This window comes from Styela clava, chromosome 15 (assembly GCF_964204865.1).
Source record: "Styela clava chromosome 15, kaStyClav1.hap1.2, whole genome shotgun sequence".
Taxonomy (NCBI): domain Eukaryota; kingdom Metazoa; phylum Chordata; class Ascidiacea; order Stolidobranchia; family Styelidae; genus Styela; species Styela clava.
In genome coordinates, this window is record NC_135264.1 from 17,670,363 (window position 1) to 17,696,780 (window position 26,418).

At 38.0% G+C, this 26,418-nt stretch overlaps 1 protein-coding gene and 1 long non-coding RNA gene across 3 annotated transcripts; one reads left to right on the forward strand and one right to left on the reverse strand.

The window, feature by feature from the left end:
• On the forward strand, positions 1–20,737 carry LOC120334040 (uncharacterized). 2 transcript variants are annotated; one of them, XM_039401494.2, is made up of 18 exons: positions 1–98; positions 3,540–3,755; positions 4,802–4,949; positions 5,938–6,367; positions 7,421–7,543; positions 9,566–9,729; positions 10,428–10,503; positions 11,219–11,435; positions 12,373–12,501; positions 12,895–12,986; positions 14,172–14,293; positions 15,068–15,136; positions 15,999–16,190; positions 16,707–16,831; positions 17,573–17,710; positions 18,618–18,765; positions 19,490–19,534; positions 20,056–20,737. In XM_039401494.2, exons 2-18 carry the CDS (start codon positions 3,582–3,584, stop codon positions 20,130–20,132), a joined length of 2,469 nt encoding a protein of 822 aa, XP_039257428.2. In that variant the 5' UTR covers positions 1–98; positions 3,540–3,581; the 3' UTR covers positions 20,133–20,737. The 2 variants fall into 2 exon arrangements, with proteins under 2 accessions (XP_039257428.2, XP_039257427.2); XM_039401493.2 differs by lacking the exon at positions 1–98 and adding an exon at positions 373–498.
• On the reverse strand, positions 1,262–25,827 carry LOC120334068 (uncharacterized). The gene is made up of 3 exons (XR_005568393.2): positions 25,412–25,827; positions 24,803–24,896; positions 1,262–2,333 (listed from the first exon to the last, which is right to left on the reverse strand). It is a non-coding gene; the product is annotated as an uncharacterized LOC120334068 (long non-coding RNA).
• Between the last annotated feature and the right edge of the window lie 591 nt (positions 25,828–26,418).

A 26,418-nucleotide genomic window follows, 5' to 3' on the forward strand; every position in this document is an offset into this window, starting at 1 on the left:
AGCCGAATAGTTGAATTTTAACATTTAATATGAAACTCACAAACCTTATATACTGAAAGTTGTTCACGGAAAAGAATAAAAAGGAATAAAACAAAAAGGTAAAATTTTAATATTTAAATTCACCTGTTTACCCGAACGGTACTTTGGTGTGGAAACTCTTTTTACAACAACTTGTTTGAAACGTAACGTAATTCTTGTGGGTAAATACGATGAAATAGAATACGTAGTAAGCTTTGGAAAAGTTGTTGAAATAATGATATGAAGTAGGACTCGCGAGAAAACTGATAACCGCCGAAAAAGATTTCCACTAAAGACATTTTTCAGGTGAAATTGTATCAAATCCAGGTAATGCATGAATGGTTTCCGTTACCAGGCAACACATCGCGACAATTCATGCGTGTCGCTCGCTGTTTTACTTTTCGCATCGTACAATTTTGGTTTTCTTGGATCTGACGTTTTGTATTCAGCAGAAATAAGATGACACAAGTCGCGTTGCCCGTGAGTTCACAATTTACTATTATGCTATGTTGATCCTGTCCTTCTTGATTACTATTTCAGACGGTTTCTTAGGTCAAAGTTATGCACACAGTTGTGACAGTTTCTCTTTTGGTTACCTACAGTTAATTTTGACAATGCCCAGATTCCAGTGACAATAGGGCATAAATATATACTGTATTCGTTTTCAATAAAGAGCTAACCTCTCGCTTGGTTACTAGTCTTTGACCAGCTTGGGTAGAAATCTAGTTCATGATAGGATATAAATATTTATCCACTGACACATGATGGCCTAATGATACAGCCAACCATATTTATTCTGGTGAGAAAAGTGGAAAGCCGAGCTTAGTCATATCAGTCAGTAGTGTATTTTATCACATGCCGAAATGCTTATAGAATATGGTATATAGATAGAATGGTTATGATTATAGAGCCGCTTGGCCTATGAGTGCATATGGCGTACCACATCCTCTGTTCCAGTTACCAGACCATGTAGGGAATGGGAATACAGGAATAGTCAACTAATGAGTCCGCGATTCTCTGGTACATAATTATTCCCACAAATTAGAACCTGTGTAGGGGTATCGTAGGTGCGATAGCAAGTAGGTGTTATATCTGAATCGCTTTGCGCAGACTGTTGAGCGTTACCTTCAAGTCAAGGTTTTGGGACTTGCAAAACTTGATGAATAAGAAAAACAGTCTATTCAAGTGTGAACATTATTTATTGTAATATGAAAAGACAATAAGTATAAACTGTGACATGACATCATAGTTAGACTCTCATATATATGCTACCAGGCACTCAGCCTCGCTGAGTGATACTCAAGTGCTGGGAGCGCAAACACTCAATATTTTGAAGTGCTATTCAATGGCTTTCATCGTTTAATGAGTTATTGTTCCATTATAAACAAAAGCTTGTGATGTCAAAATAGTTATGACTATAGGTTTAATGTCGAGATTTCAACTTTTGAAAAGTTACCGTATACTTTTAAAAAGTTACCGTATACCTAAATACCGTATACTTATAAATACAGAAATTATCTGGTTAACAAGAAAGTTTTCAGAATATAACTGAACTAAGTTCCTTATTCTAGAATTATGGCTTGAAATCAATTCTGAATATTTTACAACGAACGCATAATAGATGCTAACTTCTTTTTTATTCGAAATCATAATTTCAATGCAGATATGACAGATTTTTCATAAAAAGCTACTTTATCTGAATTCCTAAAACATATTTTTCAAGTAGTAATATATCAGTAAGATCCCAATAAATTACTTTGAACTCATTATCTGTAACTGGAGTTGAATAAAAAAAATTGACTAAAAAAAGAATGAATTTTCGATCTCTCCGCATTATTTCCAACGTCTCATTGCTGATTTAAAAACATGTGCAGGGTTTAATTATTCCGAATGCATTTACTTTGCGAGCCAAATCGGAAATTTCACCAATTGACGGGTTTAAAATTATGTTTTGTTAAACTTAGGTGCGCATGAAATTTTTTAATTAGCAATCAACACGTCCACACTCGTGTCAAATCAAAAATTTGTTAATAGACTGTCTAAAATAAAGTTTTATTTAACTTCGGGTTCGAACTCCATGACTTTGCGCAATTATTTTAATGAATTTTTAATTAGCAATTAACAAGCCAAGCACGTGCAGGAATTCACAGATCAAAAGCTTATCTAGGAAATAATTCAATCAATTGAATTTAAAAGTCTTTGTTTACACGTTTTGTTTGAAGTTATTTTTGTCTTCTTTTGTTCATTGTCTAGCTCAGATCATGCATGGCCACATCTATGAATGCTTGTTTTATGCGCACCTCACACTTGATGGTCTGAAAAAAGATAATTCATTATTTTTTGTATGTCCTAATTTGGAAATTGATAGTGGTTTGTGACGTGGGCCGTTTGTTTGTACACATGTTCCTACATATGTTTTGTCAGATGATATACGAGGCTTGTTAGAACATTGACAGTTGCTTTTTTTAGGATCGACCATTATGAAAGCAGATAAGGGTGCGACAATTTTGGCTGAATTACTGTTGCAGATTGAAGACTTGGGTTCAAATCCCCACCTGGGTTCACCCACCCATTATGTAGTAAAATTTTCAGCAATTTTCAGGATATTCCTCTAGTTAGGAAAGAAATATAGGAAGGGAATGAATCAATATGAAAATCTAACTTAATCAGGGATGTAGAGCCAGAAGTTTGGTTGGGAGTTGCGATTCGAAATTAATAATTACCGTATATCCTTGTTTTACCGCCCGATCTTGATTAAGGGCCCGTTTGAATAGCTGCCCGTGTGAACAGAACATGAAAATAAATAATGGCCGGTGCTTGAATACCCGCCCGATGTTAAGGCTGATTTTTCAGTGTTAGAGAACAATAGGAAATATGAAGCCCTTTTGTCACAACGCTGTTGAATTTTAAGCGCTGGTAAATAACACTCACGCCTTAGGCGTCCAATTACATAACAGATAGCATTGATTACGTATCACCGTGGTTCTCAAACTAGGCATCGCGACACCCAAGTGCGCCGTTTCAATATTGATAGGGCGTCGCAAAACTTTTCTTCTTTTGCGGATTTTTACCTTCGGTGCGTAGAAAAAGTCAAAATATTTGTTATTCTCGTTCAAATCATACTTGAGAACTGGAAATAACAATATATTAATTATTGTAACGATTGATCTTATCTATATATATATATGTTTTTTAATATATTTTTGTGTATAATTTCACTTTAAAGATAACAAGCGCCCGTGCTTGAATAAAGGCCGGTTTGAATAAGGGCCCGGTTAGTGAGTTTGGTTAAAAAAATATGGGCCCGGGCTACAGAACGAGCAAATACGGTACCTCCTACTGAGCGTCGTTTTTTCTCTGTTTCCACAGCCTTCCTTGAAGGTAAAATAATTTCAACTACACAGCCTCGCTTAAGGGTAGATTCGAAATAAACTACAAGAATGTAGAAAACCGCAATGTTTTATGGATTATTATACAAGTTGTCTTTTATTAATATTAACCTCACCGTTTTCTATTTTCAGGTTCCGAGGGCGCAATCTTTTCCGTTGTATACAAGAGAAGCAATGGCGACCGTGGCACCACGTCCTTCCACTAGAGGCAGTGCGAAACAAAAAAATGCCCCTCCCCCTCGTGTCGGGCCGGGGAGTAAATTTGAGTCCGTCCCGACTACAGTTTCCAGACATATGAAACGATACAGCAATATGATTGTAGTGGATTTTGATACGGTTAACTTGAAGGTATATTTAATGAATGATTTTTTTTTATTCAATCTGTGGCAAAGGAAAGATAGTAAGCATATGGGTATGTGTTTGAAACGGGAAATGTTTTCTGATCGAGCATAGTGTACCCAAATCATCACAGCATAGATGAAGGGAAAAGCATGGCCAGGTGGGTCGGTATGAGGGTGGGAACCCCCCCCTGCATTGGTATGAGGGTGGGAACCCCCCCCCCCTCTTATTTGAAATGTAAAAAAGGACTTTTCTGTTACTTACATAGCAATTTTTAATAGCTTGAAATGCCCCCAAAACTCTTAAAAACCCATGTTATTTGTCCACAAGTCTAAGTTCCTATTTTGGCTGAGCCTCTTGGCTTTCAATTTACTCTGCCATTGCACCAAACTAGAAAGGCACAGTGACCAGTAATTACTTATCGATTTCAATCGGTAAGTATCTTGATAGGTATTTGTCTGTCTGTCTGTTTGTTAGTCTGTAGATAGATGAACGCGATATCTCACGAAAGCAAGATTGAATCTGCTCCAGATTTTGCATGTGCATTCATCATATGTCGGACCAGAAGCCTATTGATTTTGGATGAATTATGTCGCATAATTAGCGAGTTATTAATTAATTAGTGACGGGACACAAGGTGTCACTATAGAGTGAGAGCGCTGTTTTGGGGGATCCCCTAACTTTCGATCCATGAGTCACTGACCGATATTCTCGTTTTATGTTTAACTAAAGCGGGGGTGTGCAGCATTTTTTGTCGGTTGGCCGTATACCCAACCTCAGACATCAAGCTGATCCACACATCGCTTAGCCTTGCAGAAATAAATGCACTGGACAAAAAGCTTTAACGCAGCAACAAGAGCAAAAAAAATTTCTGATATTATTATCCATGTGAGCACCTTAGGATTTTATGCTTGATGGGAAAAAATTGTGTTGATAAAGGCCACATGAAATGACTTGGAAAATGGCGGGCCACCAGTTGCACACCCCTGGACTAAAGGTTTAAATATCTTAACAGCCTTCCTCTCTTCTAAAATAAAATACATTTAAAATTTTAGAGCATCCCAGAGGAAGTCTACGCCAATGAAGATCTGATGTTGCAGACCCAGATATTGAAAGCTCAGAACAATAAACTGAAGAAATTGCCCAGGAGTTTGTCTGCTTTGCAAGGCTTGAAGGAAATGGACGTTCAGAACAATGTACTAGGTGGGTATTTGTTGTATACAAAGTATTCTTATGGATCGTTTGGCAAAATTTTGTTGTGAAAAGAGTTTTTTCTTAACTAATAGAGCAATCAATTTCAAATTTTCAGTACTTTCAGAAAATTGAAAAGGAAAAGTTGCTAGCTGTTTTTAACCTAAATTTAACTCTTATAATTAATAGGCCAACACCAATATGACATATATTATTAACTACATTTACAATTAGTTATATGCAATAATAAATTCTTGACTTAACAAGGAAAAATTTGCATTTGAATATTTACCATCTTACATATTTTTCTGCTTCAAAAATGGAAAATTTTACCAAAAAAAGAAGTTGTAACTATTCAAATAACACTTTCACTCTGAGCAAGGCTTCTCACAAGCAGACATTGTTACTCAATTTATTTATTCAAGTGTCTGCATTGGGTGGTAGCCGACTCAGATGACCGTATATGGTCATCCGTTATCACCCAGTCATTTTCCGATAACTATATTAAGTGTTATTTTATTATTATTTATCTACTTAAGATCGGTAAGTATGTTGATTGTTGATAGGTATTTGCCTGTTTGTTTGTCTGTCTGTCTGTTAGATGCACACGATATCTCACGAAAGCGGGGTTGAATCTGCTCCAAATTTTGCATGTGCATTTACCATAGCTCGGACCAGAAGCCTATTGATTTTGGATGAATTATGTCGTATAATTAGCGAGTTATTAATTAATTAGTGATGGGACACACGGTGTCACTATGGAGTAAGAGCGCTGTTTTGGAAGATCCCCTAATTTTCGATCGATAAGTCTTCGGTCTCCGACCGATATTCTCGTTTATTTGTTATTGTACCATCATTATGTTTTCTGGTTTGAAAAAAAATAAATCCCCTCTCTCTCTCAATACCGCCAGTATTTGCAACTAAAATTGCGAATGGGATTCATGAGTGAGTCTTACTCTGCAACCACTGGATCATCACAATAATTTTTCTTCAATTCCAGGTGCAATACCAGCCTCGATATCTCGGCTCAAAAAGTTAAACCATCTCAATGCCGCAGACAACAAAATAAAGGCAATTCCTAAGACAATCCACAAAGCCACGGGACTCGAGACATGCGTCATGTCAAATAACAAAATAAAAAAGTTACCAAAAAACATCGGAGCCGCCCCGAACATGATAATGCTTGACGTTTCAAATAATTCTATCAAAACCCTTCCAGTGTCGATATATCGGCTCCCGAAAGCGATCGACGCTTCTGGAAATATGATTGAAGCTCTCCCGACGATTAAAATCACGAAAAAAGCGAAAGGAAACATCGCAGTTATCAATTTTTCGAATAATAAACTCTCGAGATTACCAGAAGATTTGGACAAACTGCATAGATTAACGAGCATTGATGTCTCTGGAAATCTGTTGGAACAATTACCGCCGTAAGTTCATAGGATAGGATTTTCATACTTATTTAAGAGAGTAAAGCTGATGAGACAACTTAATTACCAGTATATGGAAGACCACGCCCTCTCATCCAGTTACAAGTTCATGTTAGTTATGGGATTAGATTAGGGTTGCCATATCGTCTGGAATTTAGGGTTAAATTTTGCGTCCGGGAAAAATTTAAAAAATGCTCAAATGTCCGGAATTTTACTGCATCTGCAATCGTACTGTGCACACTGCTAATACAGAACCTTGTTATTTCGTACCATTTGCATATTTTTCACTACGAGGTCATGAAAATAGTCATGCACTGTCCGGGATTTTGTTTTTTCAAATATGGTGACCCTAGGTTGGATCAAAAGTTATTTGTTTCAGATGCATGAGTTTGATGGTGGAGAAAAGTTGTAATTGACTAAATAAATATTTTATAAGTCAATAAATTGCTTATAGCAGGGGTTCCCAAGCTTTTTTCAAGACGACCCCAAGGACAACTTTCAAGTGTCCAGTGCGACCCCAGGTCAATATATACCGGTATATTTTTCATGAAACTTTAAAGCTTCTTTCACTGGACTTTTGAGTTTAGTCATGTGGTGGTATTAAGTAAAATAAGCTAAAAACAAATAGTGATGTTACAATAAGCACCTATATTTTCTATATCATAAGCATAGTGCGATGCTTTTGAGCCTGTTTTACAGTAAGCCATGGTACAAACTGCTAAATTTAACATAGTTTGTCAAATCTTAGATGATTCGTACATCCATCCTCTACCATACCTCAGCGACCCCATGACCTGTTTGCGACCCTACCTACTTATCACTCTGAACCAATTTGGGGTCGCGACCCCTAATTTGGGAACCCCTGGCTTATAGAAAGGGGTTCCGTAATTACATTAAGGCTAACTTGCAATTAACCCCACAGGATTCTAGCCTACGAATCCTCAAAGGGTAATCAGAGGTAGGTAATCAGCATATCCTTAACACTTAGCACGCTTGTTAAAATTAAATTTAAATAAGTTTCATATTTTAAACATTTTTTTTTTCATTTTACAGAGCCATAGGAGCTTTGCGTTACTTGAACAAACTCGATGCGTCTCACAATCAACTGGATTCGATACCCGGGACAATCTGTACTCCTGGTTCTGGATTGGCTGTGATCAACTTAAGCAATAATAGGTGATTTTTTGTAACATCGATTCTCGACCAGGGCTCTTTCGAGGGGGGGCACAGAGCAGTTAAGGGGGGCCAGAATGCTAGGCACAGAACTGATTTTACTTTTCACTTTACAAGAAAACTCCTCGTACTTCCTAGTTTTATTACCTGATTAGATTATTTCACAAGGTGTTTTCACTTGATAGAGCATGAATTGTTTGAACGGTGCTCCAGAAGTATGTGCACCAAGATGTCGCACAACCTTAATCCTAACCGGTACACACATACTATGTTCAGGTTGTGCGCCATCTTGGTGCGCAAACTTCAGGAGGTTCGTTTGAACATAATGGGATTTGAATCTACCAATAAAAATAACACTAAATACTGCTGTAATGATAAGCAGGGAGCCATGAGGGTTGAAAACCTTCATAAGGGGGCCACGAGGCATAAAGGTTGGGAGTCACTGATTTATAAGCTCTATTCATGCATTTCTCACCGAAAAAGGCTCTTTTCAAGCAATCTTACTGATATGTGAAGCGCTATTATGTTTTTAGAAGGACTAAAATATTCCCTGTTTGGCACCCCCTTTTAAATGTGACCCCCCCACCCCCCAATGAAATGTAGAAAAAAAATATTTTGTATAATACATGACTATTTTTTAGATCCTCCAGATTCTCAAAAACTCATGTTTTCGGACCCACTAGTGTTGTGGTCCAACTTGGCATTTGGAAATTTTAGAACCCCCTTTGAAAATTCCTAGTTACGCCCTTCCTAGAACCCCCCCATTCCTAGTTACGCCCTTCTTACACCCCCCCATTCCTAGTTACGCCCTTCCTACAACACCCCATTCCTAGTTACGCCCTTCCTACAACCCCCCATTCCTAGTTACGCCCTCCCTACAACCCCCCCATTCCTAGTTACGCCCTTCTTACAACCCCCCATTCCTAGTTACGCCCTTCCTACAACCCCCCCATTCCTAGTTACGCCCTTCCTACAACCCCCCATTCCTAGTTACGCCCTTCCTACAACCCCCCATTCCTAGTTACGCCCTTCCTACAACCCCCCATTCCTAGTTACGCCCTTCCTACAACCCCCCATTCCTAGTTACGCCCTTCCTACAACCCCCCCATTCCTAGTTACGCCCTTCTTACAACCCCCCATTCCTAGTTACGCCCTTCCTACAACCCCCCCATTCCTAGTTACGCCCTCCTTACAACCCCCCATTCCTAGTTACGCCCTTCCTACAACCCCCCATTCCTAGTTACGCCCTTCTTACAACCCCCCATTCCTAGTTACGCCCTTCCTACAACCCCCCCATTTCTAGTTACGCCCTTCTTACAACCCCCCATTCCTAGTTACGCCCTTCCTACAACCCCCCATTCCTAGTTACGCCCTTCCTACAACCCCCCCATTCCTAGTTACGCCCTTCTTACAACCCCCCATTCCTAGTTACGCCCTTCCTACAACCCCCCCATTCCTAGTTACGCCCTTCTTACAACCCCCCATTCCTAGTTACGCCCTTCCTACAACCCCCCCATTCCTAGTTACGCCCTTCTTACAACCCCCCATTCCTAGTTACGCCCTTGAGCTGGATCAGAATTCCTGAAAACCAACTATCACGGCCTCCGAAAGGACGCTATTTGTTACGACCCAGCTTGACTATTAAAAATTTCGGACACAACCCCCCATTTAAAAACTCCTGTCTACCCCTGGTGGTAACCCCCATCCTATGAATTTTTATTCTAAAATCGGTGCTCCCGAAGTATGCGAACCAAGATGGCGGACATCGGACGGTAACATGGGCAACAGGTTAGGATTAGGCGATAATTTTTTTCCAATTTTCCTTATTTTAGTCCTATTATCAGTTCGAAGACTAGCCAAGAGTCTCCCGTAGTATTTATACCTAAAATTATGGCCTAACCCTAACCTAGTACACATATTACATTCCGATGTCCGCCATCTTGGTTCGCATACTTCGGGAGTCCCCTAAAATCAAGGGAATCGGGAGTCCTAACTCTTCAAAATTCTTCATTAAACCTTTTCAAGATTGTACCAACTCCCAGACGGTATCGGTTCTCTCCGAAGACTACGAATTCTGAATCTGGCTGAGAATAAGTTAACCAAACTACCAGGGGATTTTAGTGGGATGGTCTCACTACAACACCTTGATATGTCTGGGAATGAGTTAATATCTATCAACGGAATTTTTGGTGAGTTATCTCTAGTCAATGTTTTTTAATTATACTGAAAGCACTATTAATACAATTTACAATTAATTATGAAAAAGCATTTCAAGATGAGACGAGATGCAGGAAACAAATATTGGTTATCAAAAGCTCTGAATCAGGGGTTCGCAACAAGCGGCCCACAATCCAGCGACATTTAGTGTGGCCCTTGGCAACGCTTAGATTTCCCTTATCAAGCATAAAATTCGAATTTGACAGTTCATGTTCAAACAGGCGCTCACGTGGATAAAAACACATACCGTAATGTTTTATTACTCTTGTCATTCCGTAGAATCTTTTGCTGTTTTTGCCTTATTACTGTAATGCTAAGCGAGTGTCCAGAGTCAAGTGTTCCACTAAATTGCTAAATAAAGTTATGTAATGTGAGAATTTTCAATCGGTTTTGCACATGGGAAAACAAAATTTTTTGTGTGGCGCAGCTGAATGTGTGAAGTTGGTTATATGGCCCCTTGATATAAAAAATGTTGCACACCACTGGTATAATGGGGCAGTCACTGATGTGTGAGGAGTTTCTATTATTGTAGTGAACCTTCTTTGTTCACTATTTACCAAACGTTGGGTACAAATTTCCAATGAAACGGGGGAGTTATATCGCTATACAATATAACTCCTTAATCACATTTCCTTTCCATAATTAATCCTGTTTTTCATATTTGCTCTAGGGCTACCTCGTCTGGAAACATTACTCGCTCCAAGAAACAAGTTGACGACTCTACCAGATCAATTTGGGGAATTCAGGTTAGATTTTATTATTTATTTTATATCGTCACTTATCGTTAACGGGAATAATGTTCAACGTAAATCAAACGAAGTACACGGCGGTCGAAATCGCCAACACAAACACGTGACCGCATTATCTATATAATTTGTGATGCAACAAAGTGCTCACGTCGGTTCTTTGCATAACTGACATTTTATATTTCATTTTCGAAGCGTTTGCATTGTTGTCTCTTGAATATTTTATAATTTATTATATCATAATCCCTGACTTAGGCTGTACACTCTTCGTATACCCTTTATCAGTTGTATAGGTATACAGTATACCCGGTTAAAAAGCACTGCTTTAAAGATCATTTTATTTTGCCAGTATAAGGTTTGCTTTCATATATATTCACAATATAGTCACAATGCAATATACCTATGCAATTCGTCTTGTGGTCTTATCAGGACCAGTAAGATTTGAAAAAAATGTAAATTAATTACAGACATTTTTTGGACCTCCAGAAGTATGCGCACCAAGGTGGCGCACAACCTGAACATAGTAGGTATGTACTGGTTAGGATTCAGGTTGTGCGACATCTTGGTGTGCATACTTTTGGAGTACCCATTTTTGCATAAGTCGAATGAACTATTGCAAAATTTTTCGACCATTTGAAACATTTTTTTGGAGCCCATTCCAGCAAAAAAGTTAAAAAACCACTGTGTTAGGTGTAATATGAAAATTATTTTACAGGTGGTTGAGGACGGTTGACTTTTCAGAGAATCAATTGTCCGTCATTCCTCATTCAATCGGTCAGTTGAAGGCGCTAAAGTACCTTATTTTACATCACAATAAGATTGAAGAGATCCCGTCCATACTCGGGTTATATCAATTACTGGCAACACTCGACTTAAGCGACAATGAGTTAGTGGAAGTGCCAGAAGACATGAGGAAATTCAGATCTCTGCAGGTTGGTTTCTTAGATTAGTGGTTTCCAAAGTTGTATGATCGCGACAAAAGAGGGTATTCGTGGGCCGTGAGAGCTCGCAAGGGGCGGATATCGATGTGTATAATTACAATACTGATGTACCGTATATGCTCGTTTTACCGCCCGATCTTGATTAAGGGCCCGTTTGAATAGCTGCCCGTGTGAACAGAACATAAAAATAAATAGGGGCCGGTGCTTGAATACCCGCCCGATGTAAAAGCTGATTTTTCAGTGGTAGAGAACAATTGGAAATAGGCGCTTTGGTCACAACGCTGTTGAATTTTAAGTGTGGTAGATAACACTCACGCCTAAAGCGTCCAAGTACATAACAAATAGCATTGATTACGTAACACCGTGGTTCCCAAACTGGGGGTTGCTGAATAAATGAAAATTTTGATTTGTTGTTTCTTGTTAATAATAAAAACTATGGGTAATATGACGGAATCACTCTTAGGACGTGAATAATTTGCGTTAGACGTGAATAAATTGACATGGAAAAAGGATTAATGTTGTCAAATATTTGTCTTCAAAGATACCGTAATTTTCGTGTTTAATTTTACTTTAAAAATAATAAGCGCCTGTGCTTGAATAAGGGCCGGTTTGAATAAGGGGCCGGTTTGAATAAGGGCCCGGTTAGTGAGTTTGGTTAAAAAAAAATGGGCCCGGGCTACAAAACAAGCAAATACGGTAATTGAATTGTTACAAATATACACATGCTCAAACTTCAATAATGACGTAACAATAGGCTGTACGTTGAAGGCAAAAATATAAATTCCTTCGAGTTCGGCGAGCCATATTAAATTGTTACGGCCGTTATGGGCCATAGACAATCAATAATGAAAATATACAGAGGTATGAATGGGTAGATTTCTACGAGTCAATCACCCAAACCCAAACAAAATCTTCTTAATCATTTCAGACACTTCTGCTGGCAAGGAATCAGCTTTCTCAGATGCCAAAAAGCTTCAAATTCTTGGAAAATCTTCAAACACTTGACATAACAGGGAATAGCTATGTTACTTTGGTCCCGCCAGATAATGCATCAAAGGTATGGAGTAATTTTGTTTATCAAGGGTTGTCCAAAAATTTGGTTGAACATTAATTTCAAAAATAATAAATCTCCCAATTAGAAGACCCACAGTTCTTCAGATGATGCTGCTAATTTGTTGTTTATTTTCAAGGACATACTTCTACGAGTTTAACAGACTACTTCATGGTGTGTCCGAATGTGCACCACAAGTACACAGTTGGACATTTGAAAAGCGTTTTTTAAAGCATTTCGGTTGTAAGTTGTGTGTCGAAAGGGAACCCCTTTCTGCATTAGGTCCGCAATGTCAAATGAATGAGCAGAATATAGGGGTCAAAAGATAGATAAAAGTACCCCTACTTTCTCCTACATATATATGTATGCATGTACAAATATACATCTGTTTTTTTTCAGGTTCTCACAACATTGAAAATAGCCGGTAACCCATGGCGACTCCCGCCAGGTGCTGGGGAAGATAACAGGAGTTTTATAACAAAGATCCACAGGTGAGATGTGGTGCCAGGGTTAGTTACCTTTTAGTTTTGAGAACTTTACTGCTTATGCAACTGGATTCTGCAAGTAAAAGACTGTGGTTTGAGACCAAAATGGCCACCATGAGTAATGTGCTATTTGTAATGTCTTTTCATATTTTTGAATGTTTATGATAGGAATTAAATATTTATTGCGTTGGGAGGTATCAGGAAGAAACGACGGTGGCGCGGCGGTGTGGCTCAACGGGCTAAGCATTAAGAATACGCTCGCCACCGCACCTCTAACTACTCTGCGTGGGTTCGCAGGTTCGAATCCCATGCAGGGATGGTTATGTGCGAGAGGATTGCTGGACTCCTCGCCGTCGTTGGGTGGTTCACGTAACCGCTGGTCGGTTACGGCTTCCTCCACCACCAAGTCCATGCTTCCGAAAACAAACAATACAGTAAATCTAATCCCATACCCGACTTGGAATGGTAACCGGACGAGAGGCCGTGGTTCGCCATATGAATAAGCCATCTTATCGGCTTTCCTCTCCCCCGGGATAAATATGTAAATCCTATCCTATCCTAACGACGGAAAAGAGTCCAGCAATTCTTTCGCACATAATTATCCTGCAATGGCGATTGTATTTCTAATGAATAGCATGATGTGCTCTTTCTAGATTTTCGAATATTTAAGTTAAATTACTTCATGATTAACAGAAAAAATTTCCCATATTCATGCTTAATCGTGAAAGATGGGCAATATTTAAAATTGGGTTTTAAACATGCAGAATGCAAAGTTTAAGGCATAATAATCTACTATCACTTACAGTGGCGTACGTAGTCAGACGGGGTGGGGTCCTCGTTTTTGGAATGTGAAAAAAGAGCATTTTTAAGCATAAGTCATGAATCACACTTTGCATTCTTATACTATAACTATCTGTATAAAGTTCCGAACAACATACCATAAAACTCTTTTCACTTCGAAGCAGTAAGTTTAAAATCGTAAGTTTGGGCAAATATAAATTTTTCGTAATACGCTTTTTAGACTCTTGAGACATTTTTAAAAACCCCGGATTCGGGCTGGACCTGCTAGCTGTTTTGGTCGAACTTGGCAATTAGAAATTCCAGAACTTCCCCTTTGAAAATTCCTGTTTACGCCTTATATAGTCTGAACAATGTTTTCGAGTTAAAATTATCAAATTTTAATTCTTACAGAGAATTACACATGGTGTTAACCTGTCTTGACTTATCAAACATTGAAATGGACGAATTCCCGATACATCTGTGCGTCTGCAGACAACTTACTGAATTGAGGGTTGCAAACAATAATTTAAAAGGTGAGTTAGACTAACACAGTTGTTCCGGTGCCACCAAAGTATGCGTTCCAAGATGGCACACAACCTGAACATAGTATGTGTACCAAGTTAGGGTTGTTCAGGTTGTACGTCATCCCAGTACACATACCTCCGGAGCGCCGTTTTTTTCAACCTTCGTTAAATTACCCCCGTTTGTCTATTTTGGATTTTATTTCTTATTCCTTCGTCACTTTGCATGAAAATTATTTCAATGATCTCTATCTAGTGTTGTTATGCACAAGTTGCTCTCACTTTTCTGTAAAGTCCAAATAGTTTCTAATGTGAATAAGTAATAATAAAAAACTAAAAAATACTACGGAAAAATATTTCTTTCCAAGAACGATGAAATTTCTCCTGATTGGGAAACATGGGACTAACATAAGCAATCTTTTTTTACGAAATAACAAGCTAACTTATGTAAAATAAGTTATACAAGGACCATGCATGGAAGCCAAGTTACTCAAATGGCCGCTAACACATATGAAATGGGCTTTCCTAGTGTGACATCATTACTGACATGTCGAATTATTCATCAACTTGTTTCATTCAATCTTCTTCACTTTCCATAAAAAAATTTTCATTGTTCAATTTTTAATGAATATTCAGCTAGTGTTATGCACAAGTCGCTCTCCCACTTTTGTACAGTTTTAACAAATCCCCCCCTCCCCCCCCTACACTTGAAAAACGTTAAATTACATGATCATGAATGAGTCAGTCAATTTGCTTATCATGAGAAAACTATGTCATTTTTTTTAGTTCTTCCGACAGAAGTTGGAAGACTCAGAAGCCTTCAGATACTCGATGTTTCTAATAATCATATTGAAGGTAGGGTGACTATTTTGCTTCTTTTGCTGTATACAAGTTATTGAGCAAGGAACCTCTCACCAATTTCCACCTTGTCAGAATAACACTCTGGCCCAAATTTGCCCGCTCTATTCATTACACTCTGATGTTGGTATACTTTGGATGACAGCCATAATATAATGATAAAAACGCTAATTTATAATTAAGAGCTCCCAAAACTTTCAGCTCGCGATCCCTCCCAAAATATTGAGATTTTCCGCAACCCCTGTAAAGTCGGCATTGTTATGCTATGCCAGCCCGCTGCTTTGCTTATTCTATGTATTCTCTAGAAATTGCAAAATTCATGTTTGGCACTAGTTTTGATACTTGTGTGTTTGAATCAAATATCTAAAAAAGTGCAATAGATATAATACTTTGTGAAAAATTGGTGTACTTTTTCTGGCCCCTAAAGTTCGGGCCCAGTTTGGGAATCCCTGATACAACAACACGTATAGAAAGTGCAAGAGGATAGAATTTACATATTTATCCCGGGAGAGGAAAGCTGATAAGACGACTCAACCATATGGCGAACCACAGCCTCTCGTCCGGTTACCAGTCCATGTTGGGTATGGGGTTGATCTGTCAGTTAGTTACTTGTTTTCGGAAGCATGGACTTGAGAGGCGACCAACCCACCCAAGCCATTTGAAGTGGCCCTTGACAACACCCTGATGCAATTCATAATATCAGTAGAATGTTGTGCAAGTAAAAAACTATTGGACCTCCTGAAGTATGTGTACCAAGATGGCGCACAACCTGAACTCAGGTTGTTTACCAGGTCAGGGTTCAGGTTATGCGACATCTTGGTGCGCATACTTCAGGAGTACCAAATTATTTTATTTTCAGTTATCCCAGAGCAAGTTGGACGACTCTTCCATCTTCGAGAACTGAACTTCTCAAAGAACGAAGTTTTAGTTTTCACGCCTTCTCTCATACACTTGAGGTCGCTACAGACACTAGATTTGTCAAAAAATCAGATCCGAGTTTTGCCAGAAAATTTCGGAGATTTGAAGAAATTGAAATACATGAATTTATCAGGTAATATACTGTATTTTAAATTGTTTGTCCATACATAAAAAGCGCACCGGTCTATAAGACGCAACGATCCCGAAGAGGGTATCGGGTTATCGAACAAAGCTCATTAAATGAAAAATTTAATATCTTTTATGCTTATTGACTGTATTTTATTGAGAAAAAAGGCAGTTTGTTCATAAACCAGTACTTAAGCGCAGCCAATAAAGCACTACCTGATCGATTTATTAGGCGCACCAGCTCGGCGCACGATTGATTGAGAAAAAAGAATTGAAGTGCTCTATGGTTCGATAAAATATGGTACATACCGACAGTGACGTATTCGAAATTTTTTAGGGGGGGGGGGGGGTGGATTTCTAATTGTTAGTCATGAGTTTTGAAGATCTAAAAAGCGTTTGAAGCTTCGAAAAATTGCTGTGTATGGAAAGGGGGGTCCGACTTGCAACCCCATTTCTGCATATTAAAGCTACTTGCGCAGCAGAGCCTTTTTGTTAATGAAGCCTCATGAAATCTTGGTTTTAGGCAACCGACTTCCAACTATCCCGAATGATCGTATCGATGTTTTGGCCTCACTGATCGAACTCAACGTCTCGGATAACAGAGTAAAGGAAGTTCCGATGGATTTGCCTTATTTGTATAGAATGCAGGTAAGTGGCATTTTACACCTGTGGTTTTCAACCATTTCAGTGAAATGAAACACAATCAAACATTACAGTGACTAGAGGAACCCCATAGTCTAATTGTCTTATGCAAAAAAAAAATCATAACACTCTAAAGCAAGAGTCTCGAACTCGTGACGCGGGGGCCAATTGCTGCCCGCAGTTCGATAGTTTGTGGCCCCCGCCTTAGTATGAAAGTTCTGTGTTAGCATGTCACGTAGCTTCGTTCGCATGATTAATACATTTAATATACGTTATCAGATTTTTGCCGTCAAAATCACTAATTATTTTGTCTTAATTTGTTCATTTATGTTTTCAACCTGTTTTGTGTTTGCGAAAAAAAAAAAATTTCAGAAGATTTGAATTTTTTAAACTGACCTTTCAAAAAACTTTCATAGTGGAAAACGGCCCAGATCCATACTAACTCTGCCCCCATTGGCCCCTAGGTAAATTGAGTTTGAGACCCCTGCTCTAAAGCAAGCCTTGGACAAGCAAATAGTGGTAATTTGGTTATATTCAAATATTATACATATAAAATAATACAGACTTTTGAATTGGAATGAAAACTTGTGGAACCCCTGGGGTGCTATGTAACTCCCGTCGACGACCACTGGGTCAGCTAAACACAAGCCCGACCCACTAACCAGATTCGACATATTACTAATTACTTTTCTTTCCCTCCAGATAAAAATTAAAAATCATACTTCTAATTATGATGAAATATTTTAGTTTCTGAATCTTCATACAAACGATATCACTGGGCTCCCTGGCGACATCTGGAGGATGAAATCACTCGAGAAACTCGATCTTGGCGACAACTTGATTGAATCGTTACCAGAAGGGATTGGGAAACTACCTGTTGCCAAGGTGATTTTTCAGACTTTTATTTTAACGAGCAAATACTAAACGAAAATATCGGTCGGAGACCGAAGACTTATCGATCGAAGGTTAGGGGATCCCCCAAAACAGCCCTCTTACTCCATAGTGACACCGAATGTCCCATCACTACTTAATTGATAACTCGCTAATTATATGACATAATTCATCGAAAATCAATAGCCGTCTGGTCCGAGATATGATGAATGCACATGCAAAATTTGGAGCAGATTCAACCTCGCTTTCGTGAGATATCGCATGCATCTAACAGACAAACAGACAAATACCTATCAACATACTTACCGAACTTAAGATCGATAAGTAATAACTAATGCTTTGGTTGGGAATGTCCTAATTTACTAAATTATAATTGGTTCGACGGTCAGCACGAATATACTTGCCATTGCATCGTTGGGGTACATCGGTTCAGTCAGGAAATATTGGGCACAGTGTGCCCCTGCCAGGAATTTTTCAAAAAGGGGGGGTTTAAAATTGCAAATTCCTGTGCCACAGGTTTTAGAACACTCACCGCAATTACACCACTCCTAAAATACCTGATGTTTTCAATAGATAATGATTCCAATAGATAAATGATGATGGATAATGATATCTGTTGTGTAAAATATTCAATTCATGACAACTACGAGCATTTAAAATATCTTTCTGTATTAATTTAAGTTTGTTCAATGTAACTCGCCGTTGGCTGACTTACACAAAATTAAATCATTACTAGTATAGAAAGCAGCCTTCGACCGCGAAACCCTCTTTGCTGTGCCACTCATCGTACCCCTTGACTACAGATAGGTGAGAAATTCTGACGTCACACTTTTCTGACGTTTTATTAAAGCCTACATTACATTATGCTGGTTCTGACATAGACATAAAAATTTGTTACCAGGAAATTGATGTTTCTGACAACAAGATCATGACCTGGCCAAAATGCATGGTGACCTTGAGGTCAAAGGTTAAAGTTGAGGAAGCAACACAAAACTCAAAAAAGGTTCGACCTCTGAGAGAAGACGAGGAAGAAGAGAAAAAGGAAGAAGGTTGGTGGTCATGCTTTATTAATTCTCTCATATTGGAGAAAACATTTGAATCCTGCAGCGGCGGTGTGGCTCATCGTGCTAAGCGTTAGGAATTCGCTCGCCGCCGCACCTCTGATTACCCTGCGTGGGTTCGCAAGTTCGAATCCCATTCGGGGATGGTTATGTTGAGAGGATTGCTGGACTCCTCGCCGCTGGTCGGTTACAGCTTCCAAGACAAATAACTAACTAATCCCATACCCGGCATGGAATGGTTACCGGACGAGAGGTCGTGGTTCGCCATATGGTTAAGCCGTCTTATCGGCTTTCCTCTCCCCGGGATAAATATATAAACCTCACCCCATAAAATATGGATTCATGAATCTAGATCTAGCGCAAGGTTTTTGGACCTTAGACCAGAAATTTTCATGCGAGTGTGACATAAGAGTATTATGACGTAACAATATTTACAGTTTTACAAAAGCAAAAGTGGAAAACAATAAGCCTTGTGCCAAAACTTAATTTACTTGCAATCTCAACAAATTTCTGAAGCTATTTTTTAGCTAAAATATCAAAATTTTGTTTCAGTTTGGTTGTGGCAGCATCAGATGGGCCGGATTTTGTCTTGCGGGCTCAAGTTTGTCCATTTCAGGTCTAGATCCAAACTCACTCAAATCTTCTTATGTAACTTCTAAGAATCTTGTTTAAAGTAAGAATGTGAAATTAAATTATTTTTTTTTGTTTTCAGCGGAAGAAAAAGAAACCAAAGGAAAGAAAGGAAAAGGAGGGAAAGGTTAGATTTACTGAATTTATGCTTTTGTTTTGATTGGGTTAGTGCAGCAGAATAAATTGATAAAATAGGACTTATTGTGACAAGCTGCCACTGATAAGTCAGTTAAAACGAACCTAAAAATGCTAAATTAAGTTTCAGATATTAATAATTCATACAAATATTTTTCATGGGTGTCACTTTGGTATGTGCCACTTGCTTAACACGATCTTAATCACTGTGGCATCTCTTTAGTATGCATTTAATCTTACAAAGACAACCAATCATTTATTCGTCAACACAATATAAAAGTATTATATGAAAAAACGGCACTCCCGAAGTATGTGCACCAAACCAAGATGGCGCACAACCTGAACCTACTATGTTACACATACTATGTTCAGGTTGTGCGCCAATACTTCTGGAGGTCTGAAAAAATATTTAAAATAGCATATCTTCAATAAGATATCCAAACACTGAATTCAGTTCCTAACTCTAAAATAACTAAAATCACCTTTTTAAGAATAACGTACAACTCCTTTCAGGTTCTCGTCCAAAAACTGCTGAAAATGGGAAACAAGTTGCAAAGACCAGTCCGAAATCACCACGGAAACGTAAATGATATCATCAATGACATCATAATATGCTTGAGAAGCAATTGAATTGTTTTGTAATAAATACTGCACCCATTCACTGTCATTGTTTTATAATAATTATTTCATTATTTTATCTTAATTAAACTAACACAAATCGCAACACTCAACTGAATTTCAAGGAATTCAAAAAAAAAAAATCTTCAACACCAGCTAGTGGCTGGAATCAATAATGCCGCTTGCTTATAGAAAACAACCTGCCAATGGACTTATTATCAGTTTTTGACGCAAAATCAATTGCGAATAATGAATTATTTCAGAGAGTAGCCATTCCAAGCTTACTTATTAAAACTTATATTTGTTACAGCTTTTCAGATATTTGGCTTGCAGCACTAGATAAAACAAAATAAATTCTGTAGTAAAAATTTTTCCTCTAAATCACTCTGGTTCTCAACCAGTGGGCCATGGTTGGGCCACAGCAAGAATTTGAGTTGGCCACAGAAATATTTAAAATTGCTATTTGTATCACTATACTTAGTTTCAATTGTAGTACTAATGATTGACGATGCTGTTTTCTGCTACTATATGGTCAATTTAATTCTAATTGAAAAAGGGAAAGATTTTGATTTTTTATGTAGTTTTTCCCTCGCAGAAAAAATTTTAATGGGCCACAAAAGAAAATTTTCGAGAACTACTGCTTTAAATGATAGACAAGTTCTCAATATATCTTACTTAGATCTGACAGCGGCACTCGAATTTGTGTGTACGCGTATATAATTGGGCCTAGCGCATTAACCGCTGGGACATTTATATTCACAATTATTTTTTTACTAATAAAACAATTTTATATCATGTATAGTTCAATTTAAGCATTATGTTATGTACAAAGTAAAATCTATATTTTTATATAATTAACGTTAATTATCACAGATTTTTATTCTCATTTTCTATCCAGAAAAGCCCAGATTTTACGTGAATTTGGGAAATGGTTTAAATACAATGCTAATGCTGAAATTCATATTCTCTTCCTGTATGTTTATAATCAGATGAATAAGGCAATCTGCTTAGAATCAGGTACCCCGTAGTATGCGAACCAAGATGGCGGACACCGGAACGTAGTGTGTGTACCAGGTTAGGGTGAGGCCATAATTTCAGGTACAAATACTACGAGAGTCACTTGGCTAGTCCCCGAACACGTAATAGAACTAAAATAAGCAAAATTGGAATAAAATTATGGCCTAACCCTAACCAGGTACACATACTACATTCCGATGTCTGCCATCTTGGCTCACATAGGTATATCAGGACTACTCAGAAGCAGGCTCTGCTAAGCATAGACAAGAAAGCCAGGTTTAGTGTGACAAAGTCTGATCAATGAAAGCTAAAAAATTAAATAACGTCAGTAAAAGCAGGCATTTCTTTGAATAAAGGCATAAATAAGTTTTTATTTCTTACTTATGAGAGAATTCTTATTTTTTGTGCACAAAGACTAATTTTTTTTCTACTGCAAGGTCAATGTCCGAGATTCTGAAACAACTACAGTTGAAAATATTTTACTGTGACTTCGGACTTTGAGAAGTTATTTTATTGAGTGTTCTCATAAGACACCAATATCAACAGCAAAGAAGTAAATTTCACAGATCTGGGGAAGCATTTACGACGCTAAAGATTGGTCCTCTATTTGGATTTCTCTGCGAATCTCAGTTATTTTAGACTGGTCCAGGGTTATTGTATACTGGTGCTTGCCATCAACATTATATATAGCCAATCCAAAAATTTGGGGAGGGTGCAAATTTTTTTTTTGGCCTATGTTGCATTTTTGATCTTACAGCAACAACACTGTTAATTATGATTACTCAGAAACATTGCTGCGCTACTCGGCAAATTTGAACCTTTAAAATACCAACACTATTTCGGCTAAATTGCTACAGTACCAAAGCATTTAAAAATATTGTGTAAAACGGCTGAATAACGCTACAGATTCCAGTAGAGTGGACCTAAAAAAAGGAAATGGGGGGGTTATGCCCCCCCCCCACCAGTTTTAATATATATTATTTTGAAATGCTATTTAGCGGCATTTGTTTTTGAAAATGACATAATACAACATTTTTGAGCCACCAATGAAGTAGGGCAGGGGTTCTATTGGTGTTATGGAGCCTGTGAAGTAGTTAACTATTATTTACAGAACCTCGCAAATTTGATACTTAACAAACATATTAATAAAGTAATGTTAAAATGTGGCAGCAAGGCCATAATTGAAAAATGAATTAATCGATTGGAACTTATAGATAATGCCGTATCTGAAATGCCACATTTCGTCGCTATCGTTGTCAAAGTGTACAAATAACTGACGAAGCCCCTAGGTTTTCCTCACAGAGCCCTGGGGCCTGTATGGAGCACCCTAAGAACCCATGATAAAGGGCAGGGCTACTCAACTGGCCGACCGCAGTCCAAATCCGGACTTTTCGACCATTTAATATGAAGCATAAGCATCGTTTCATAGTTTCTGATGATTTTAATTAATACACGGCTATATTGTTTGCCGTACTGGCACCGATGTGCGACATTTGTGTCCATATTTGTGAGCCATTCATTGCTCTCGTATTTAATTTAATAATGCATTTGTTTATTTCACAAAAAAAATTCTCTGAAATGTGCGGACCCCAGTAATTTTGATGCTTTGTGAATGGACCTTCAGTGAAAATAGTTGAGTAGCCCAGATATAGGGCACAGCTGCTAAGAAAGGATCCGAGTTTGTATTCTGTGCCCAAAATTACTACTATAGCTTAGCAGAAGTTATAAAACCAAGAACAAACCAATCCTGACAACAGTATTGACTTTTGTCACCACCTAGCACTTACGATAACAAAGCGTCTATTTAGATAAAATTTAACCCACTGCTTCACAACATACACAAGATTTAGGAAAAGACATACCAGCTCTATCTAATGCTAAATTGTGAGAAAAATTTGTCTTTTGCAAATATCATTTATTTGAAACAACTTAGCTAACTAAACTAGGAATCAATTTGAAATGATTTATTCACTGGCCTATGTTGCATTTAAATCTTACAGCAACAACACTGCTAATTATGATTACTCAGAAACATTGCTGCGCTACTCGGAAAATTTGAACCTTCAAAATAACAATACTATTTTGTATAAATTGCTACAAAAATTGGAATGCCCCCCCCCCCCCATTTTCAATATATATTATTTTAAAATGCAATTTAGCGGCATTTGCAGCAAGAAATAAATTCTTACGCCTTTACCAAAGCCATTTTACCCTATTCTTAAACAATTTACTGCTCTTACATTAGATCCAATTTAAAAACATTGTTCAGATTTTTCCTATCAATCTAAAAATGGAAAGCACACTAAATAATATTACATTGTAATCCACAGTCTTCACTAGCTCCGGTCGGAAAATAAACTAATTTGGGACATCAAATAAGGAGATTCTTTAAACACACTGTATTTTCATGCAAATCAACACTTCAGTAGAGTCAACCAGCTGTCAAATAATGGTTTGTAACTGCTAATAACAGCTTTATATATAATATGGCTCCAAGCGCAACACTAGAAAAGTCCTGATCTATGCTATTAATGAATGTTTTATGTGACTGCATCACCTTAATTTCAAGTGCACTAAGGCATGATCCGACTCTAAACACATATTGCACTGGTCATACAAACAGTCAAAACCAGTAGAAACTCACATTTAACTAATGTCCTAAGGTCAAAACCTATACCATGGTCTAGCCGCGAAGTGGTTCCCAGACTGGGGGTAATTACCCCAAAAAGGGTAATGTCGGGGTAATCCAGACAGCCAGTGTTTTAACAATTTCTTTTGTGAATCCGTACTTTTGGTCTATGAAAAATCTAAACATCCAATGCTCGCATCTAATCAGTGAGTCATCTAGTCGCGCACTTCTTAGGGACATAATAACAATACTTCGTCGTACAGATTGCATGCTAAATTGCTGAGGTAGTGCAAGTTTATCATCTGAAAATCGGATGATGCACTAGGTGGTGTTAGTATCGCTATTGTTAGTCAAATACGGTATTTTTAAGAAAGGGGTAATAGAGCTTTTGGTAATTCGATTTAGGGGTAACAATATCAAAAAGTTTGGGAAACCACTGGTCTAGCGGACTGACGAAACAGAATCGTGATTTTATTTTTTAAGAATATGAATTTGAGAAGATAAAAAAGATGTTATTAGTTTGAGTTTTAGAGAAGTCACAGCCTCTCTTCCAGTTATCTGTCCATGTCGGGTATGGGAGAAGTTAGCCAGTTGACTTAATGGTGCAGAAACCCATAACCAACCACCACCCAACGGCGGCGCGAGGAGTCCAGTAATGCATTCACACAACTATCCTCACATGGGATTCAATCCTCTGAACAAGGCTCTGAAAAGCAGCCATTGAAACACATGGAGAACGAAACAAAAAGGATCGAAAATCTTTGAGAATGAGATTTCAACAAACATATTCTTGAAACAAAAGTGGGTACTCCTGAAGTATGCGCACCAAGATGTCACATAACCTGAACCCTAACCTGGTACACAACCAGAGTTCAGGTTGTGCGCCATCTTGGTATGATACTTCATGAGGTCCCAAAACTGCATGTGTACAGCTGTATATATATTTTGTTATACAAACAAATAGTAATACAGAATTTAATTTAAGTGGATACTTACTTTCAACTAATGACCTTGTATTCCTCCTCCCAAGGTCAAAACCTATCCTGTGGTGTGACGAGCAGAATCACAGTTCATTCTTGATAAGATGGATCTGTGAAAATAAAAGTATGCGATAATATTATTAGGTTGAATTTTTCTGAAGGTTTGCTCAAAACAAATCCCCAAAGATGATCTCTTGTATGCGCAGTTCTCACATTATCACTCTGAAGGAGGAAGAATCTGAATTGATGGAACAACTCGAAGAATGAGATTTCAACAAATTGAGTCCTTGGATTAAACTGTATGTGTAGAGGCAGAGCTGTGTATATATTTTGTTAATAAAGAATAAACGAGAATATCGGTCAGAGACCGAAGACTTATCGATCGAAAGTTAGGGGATCCCCAAAAACAGCGCTCTTACTCCATAGTGACATCTTGTGTCCCATCACTAATTCATTAATAACTCTCTAATTATACGACATAATTCGCCCAAAATCAATAGGCTTTTGGTCCGAAATATGATGAATGCACCGATTAAAATCGATAAGTAATGATTGAGGTTATGAACACATGAACAATGGAATCGAGTACTTGTGCCGCAAAAAAAAACAAGTTTGAATCTCTCACCTCATATTTTGTGCACATCTTTTTTATAATTAATTGTGCTCGGTTAGAAGTATTCAGCCGGAGCGTATTATAAAAGTCCCAATATTCGGTATTTTTTATTTTTTAAGTTGCTATGGAAAATACATGCGAAAACTTGCTCGTTGGTTCCACCTAGTTATTATTTCTATCTACAAGGCTACACAGGTAGATCACTATGATGCGCGTACCGTTTAAAACCCTTGGGAGTCTCATATTCGCCGGGATTCCCGGAATATTTGTCAGTGAAAGGCGATGCACGTAATCCCTGCTCCGATACAGATAAATCCGCCAGTCAAAATCATGCATTTGAAAATATCAACTGGTAAATTAACATTTCAATAGCGGGACCTAACCTGAGCTACCAGCGCGACTTGACGATGGCAGTAACGTGAGTCGTATCCGATTCCGAAAAATTCAAATTTTTACTCTGACAAGTTAGGAGTTTGCCAGTGCTTTAAGTACTTTCCTCGGAACATTTTATATCACCCTGATATTTTTTTAGCTTTGTGATTTGAATTTGGACACAAACAGTTATATATGTGCGCCCGTTAGATGAGACTTTGGACATGAATTTGAATTGAATAAATTTTTTGGCGACTTTCAGCACCTCCTCGAGTCGGCAGGATGATATTCGTGGCGTCATTTACGAAACAGATATATCATAACTACGTAACTACCGGGTACAGGCTTATTCATAGAAAAGACCAAGGCCTTTCGCCTGATTATCAGCTGGATATAGTATAATTAACCGGTACTGTGCTATCATGAAGGCCGTGTCTTCAATTTTTAACGATCGCTCCATCAGACGCACATTTTCCTTTGAGCTTCTTTTAACCTAACCCCCTAATAATAATAATAAGGTTGGAGCTCATTGCTTTCGACAACTCGAACTAGCGAATGACGTGTGACAATTGAGGCATTTTCTTCCAACATGTTTTTTTTGTTGGTCACCTTGTATCTACAGACTGGTCGTTCTGCTACACTATTTT

Bases quoted from the DNA above. Each gene is read 5' to 3' on its own strand.
- LOC120334040 (XM_039401493.2), top strand. From the start codon at position 478: ATGACACAAGTCGCGTTGCCC. The intron at 3,756-4,801 runs GTATATTTAATG...TTAAAATTTTAG, and splicing joins TTGATACGGTTAACTTGAAG to AGCATCCCAGAGGAAGTCTA. The intron at 18,766-19,489 runs GTTGGTGGTCAT...TTTTGTTTTCAG, and splicing joins AGAAGAGAAAAAGGAAGAAG to CGGAAGAAAAAGAAACCAAA.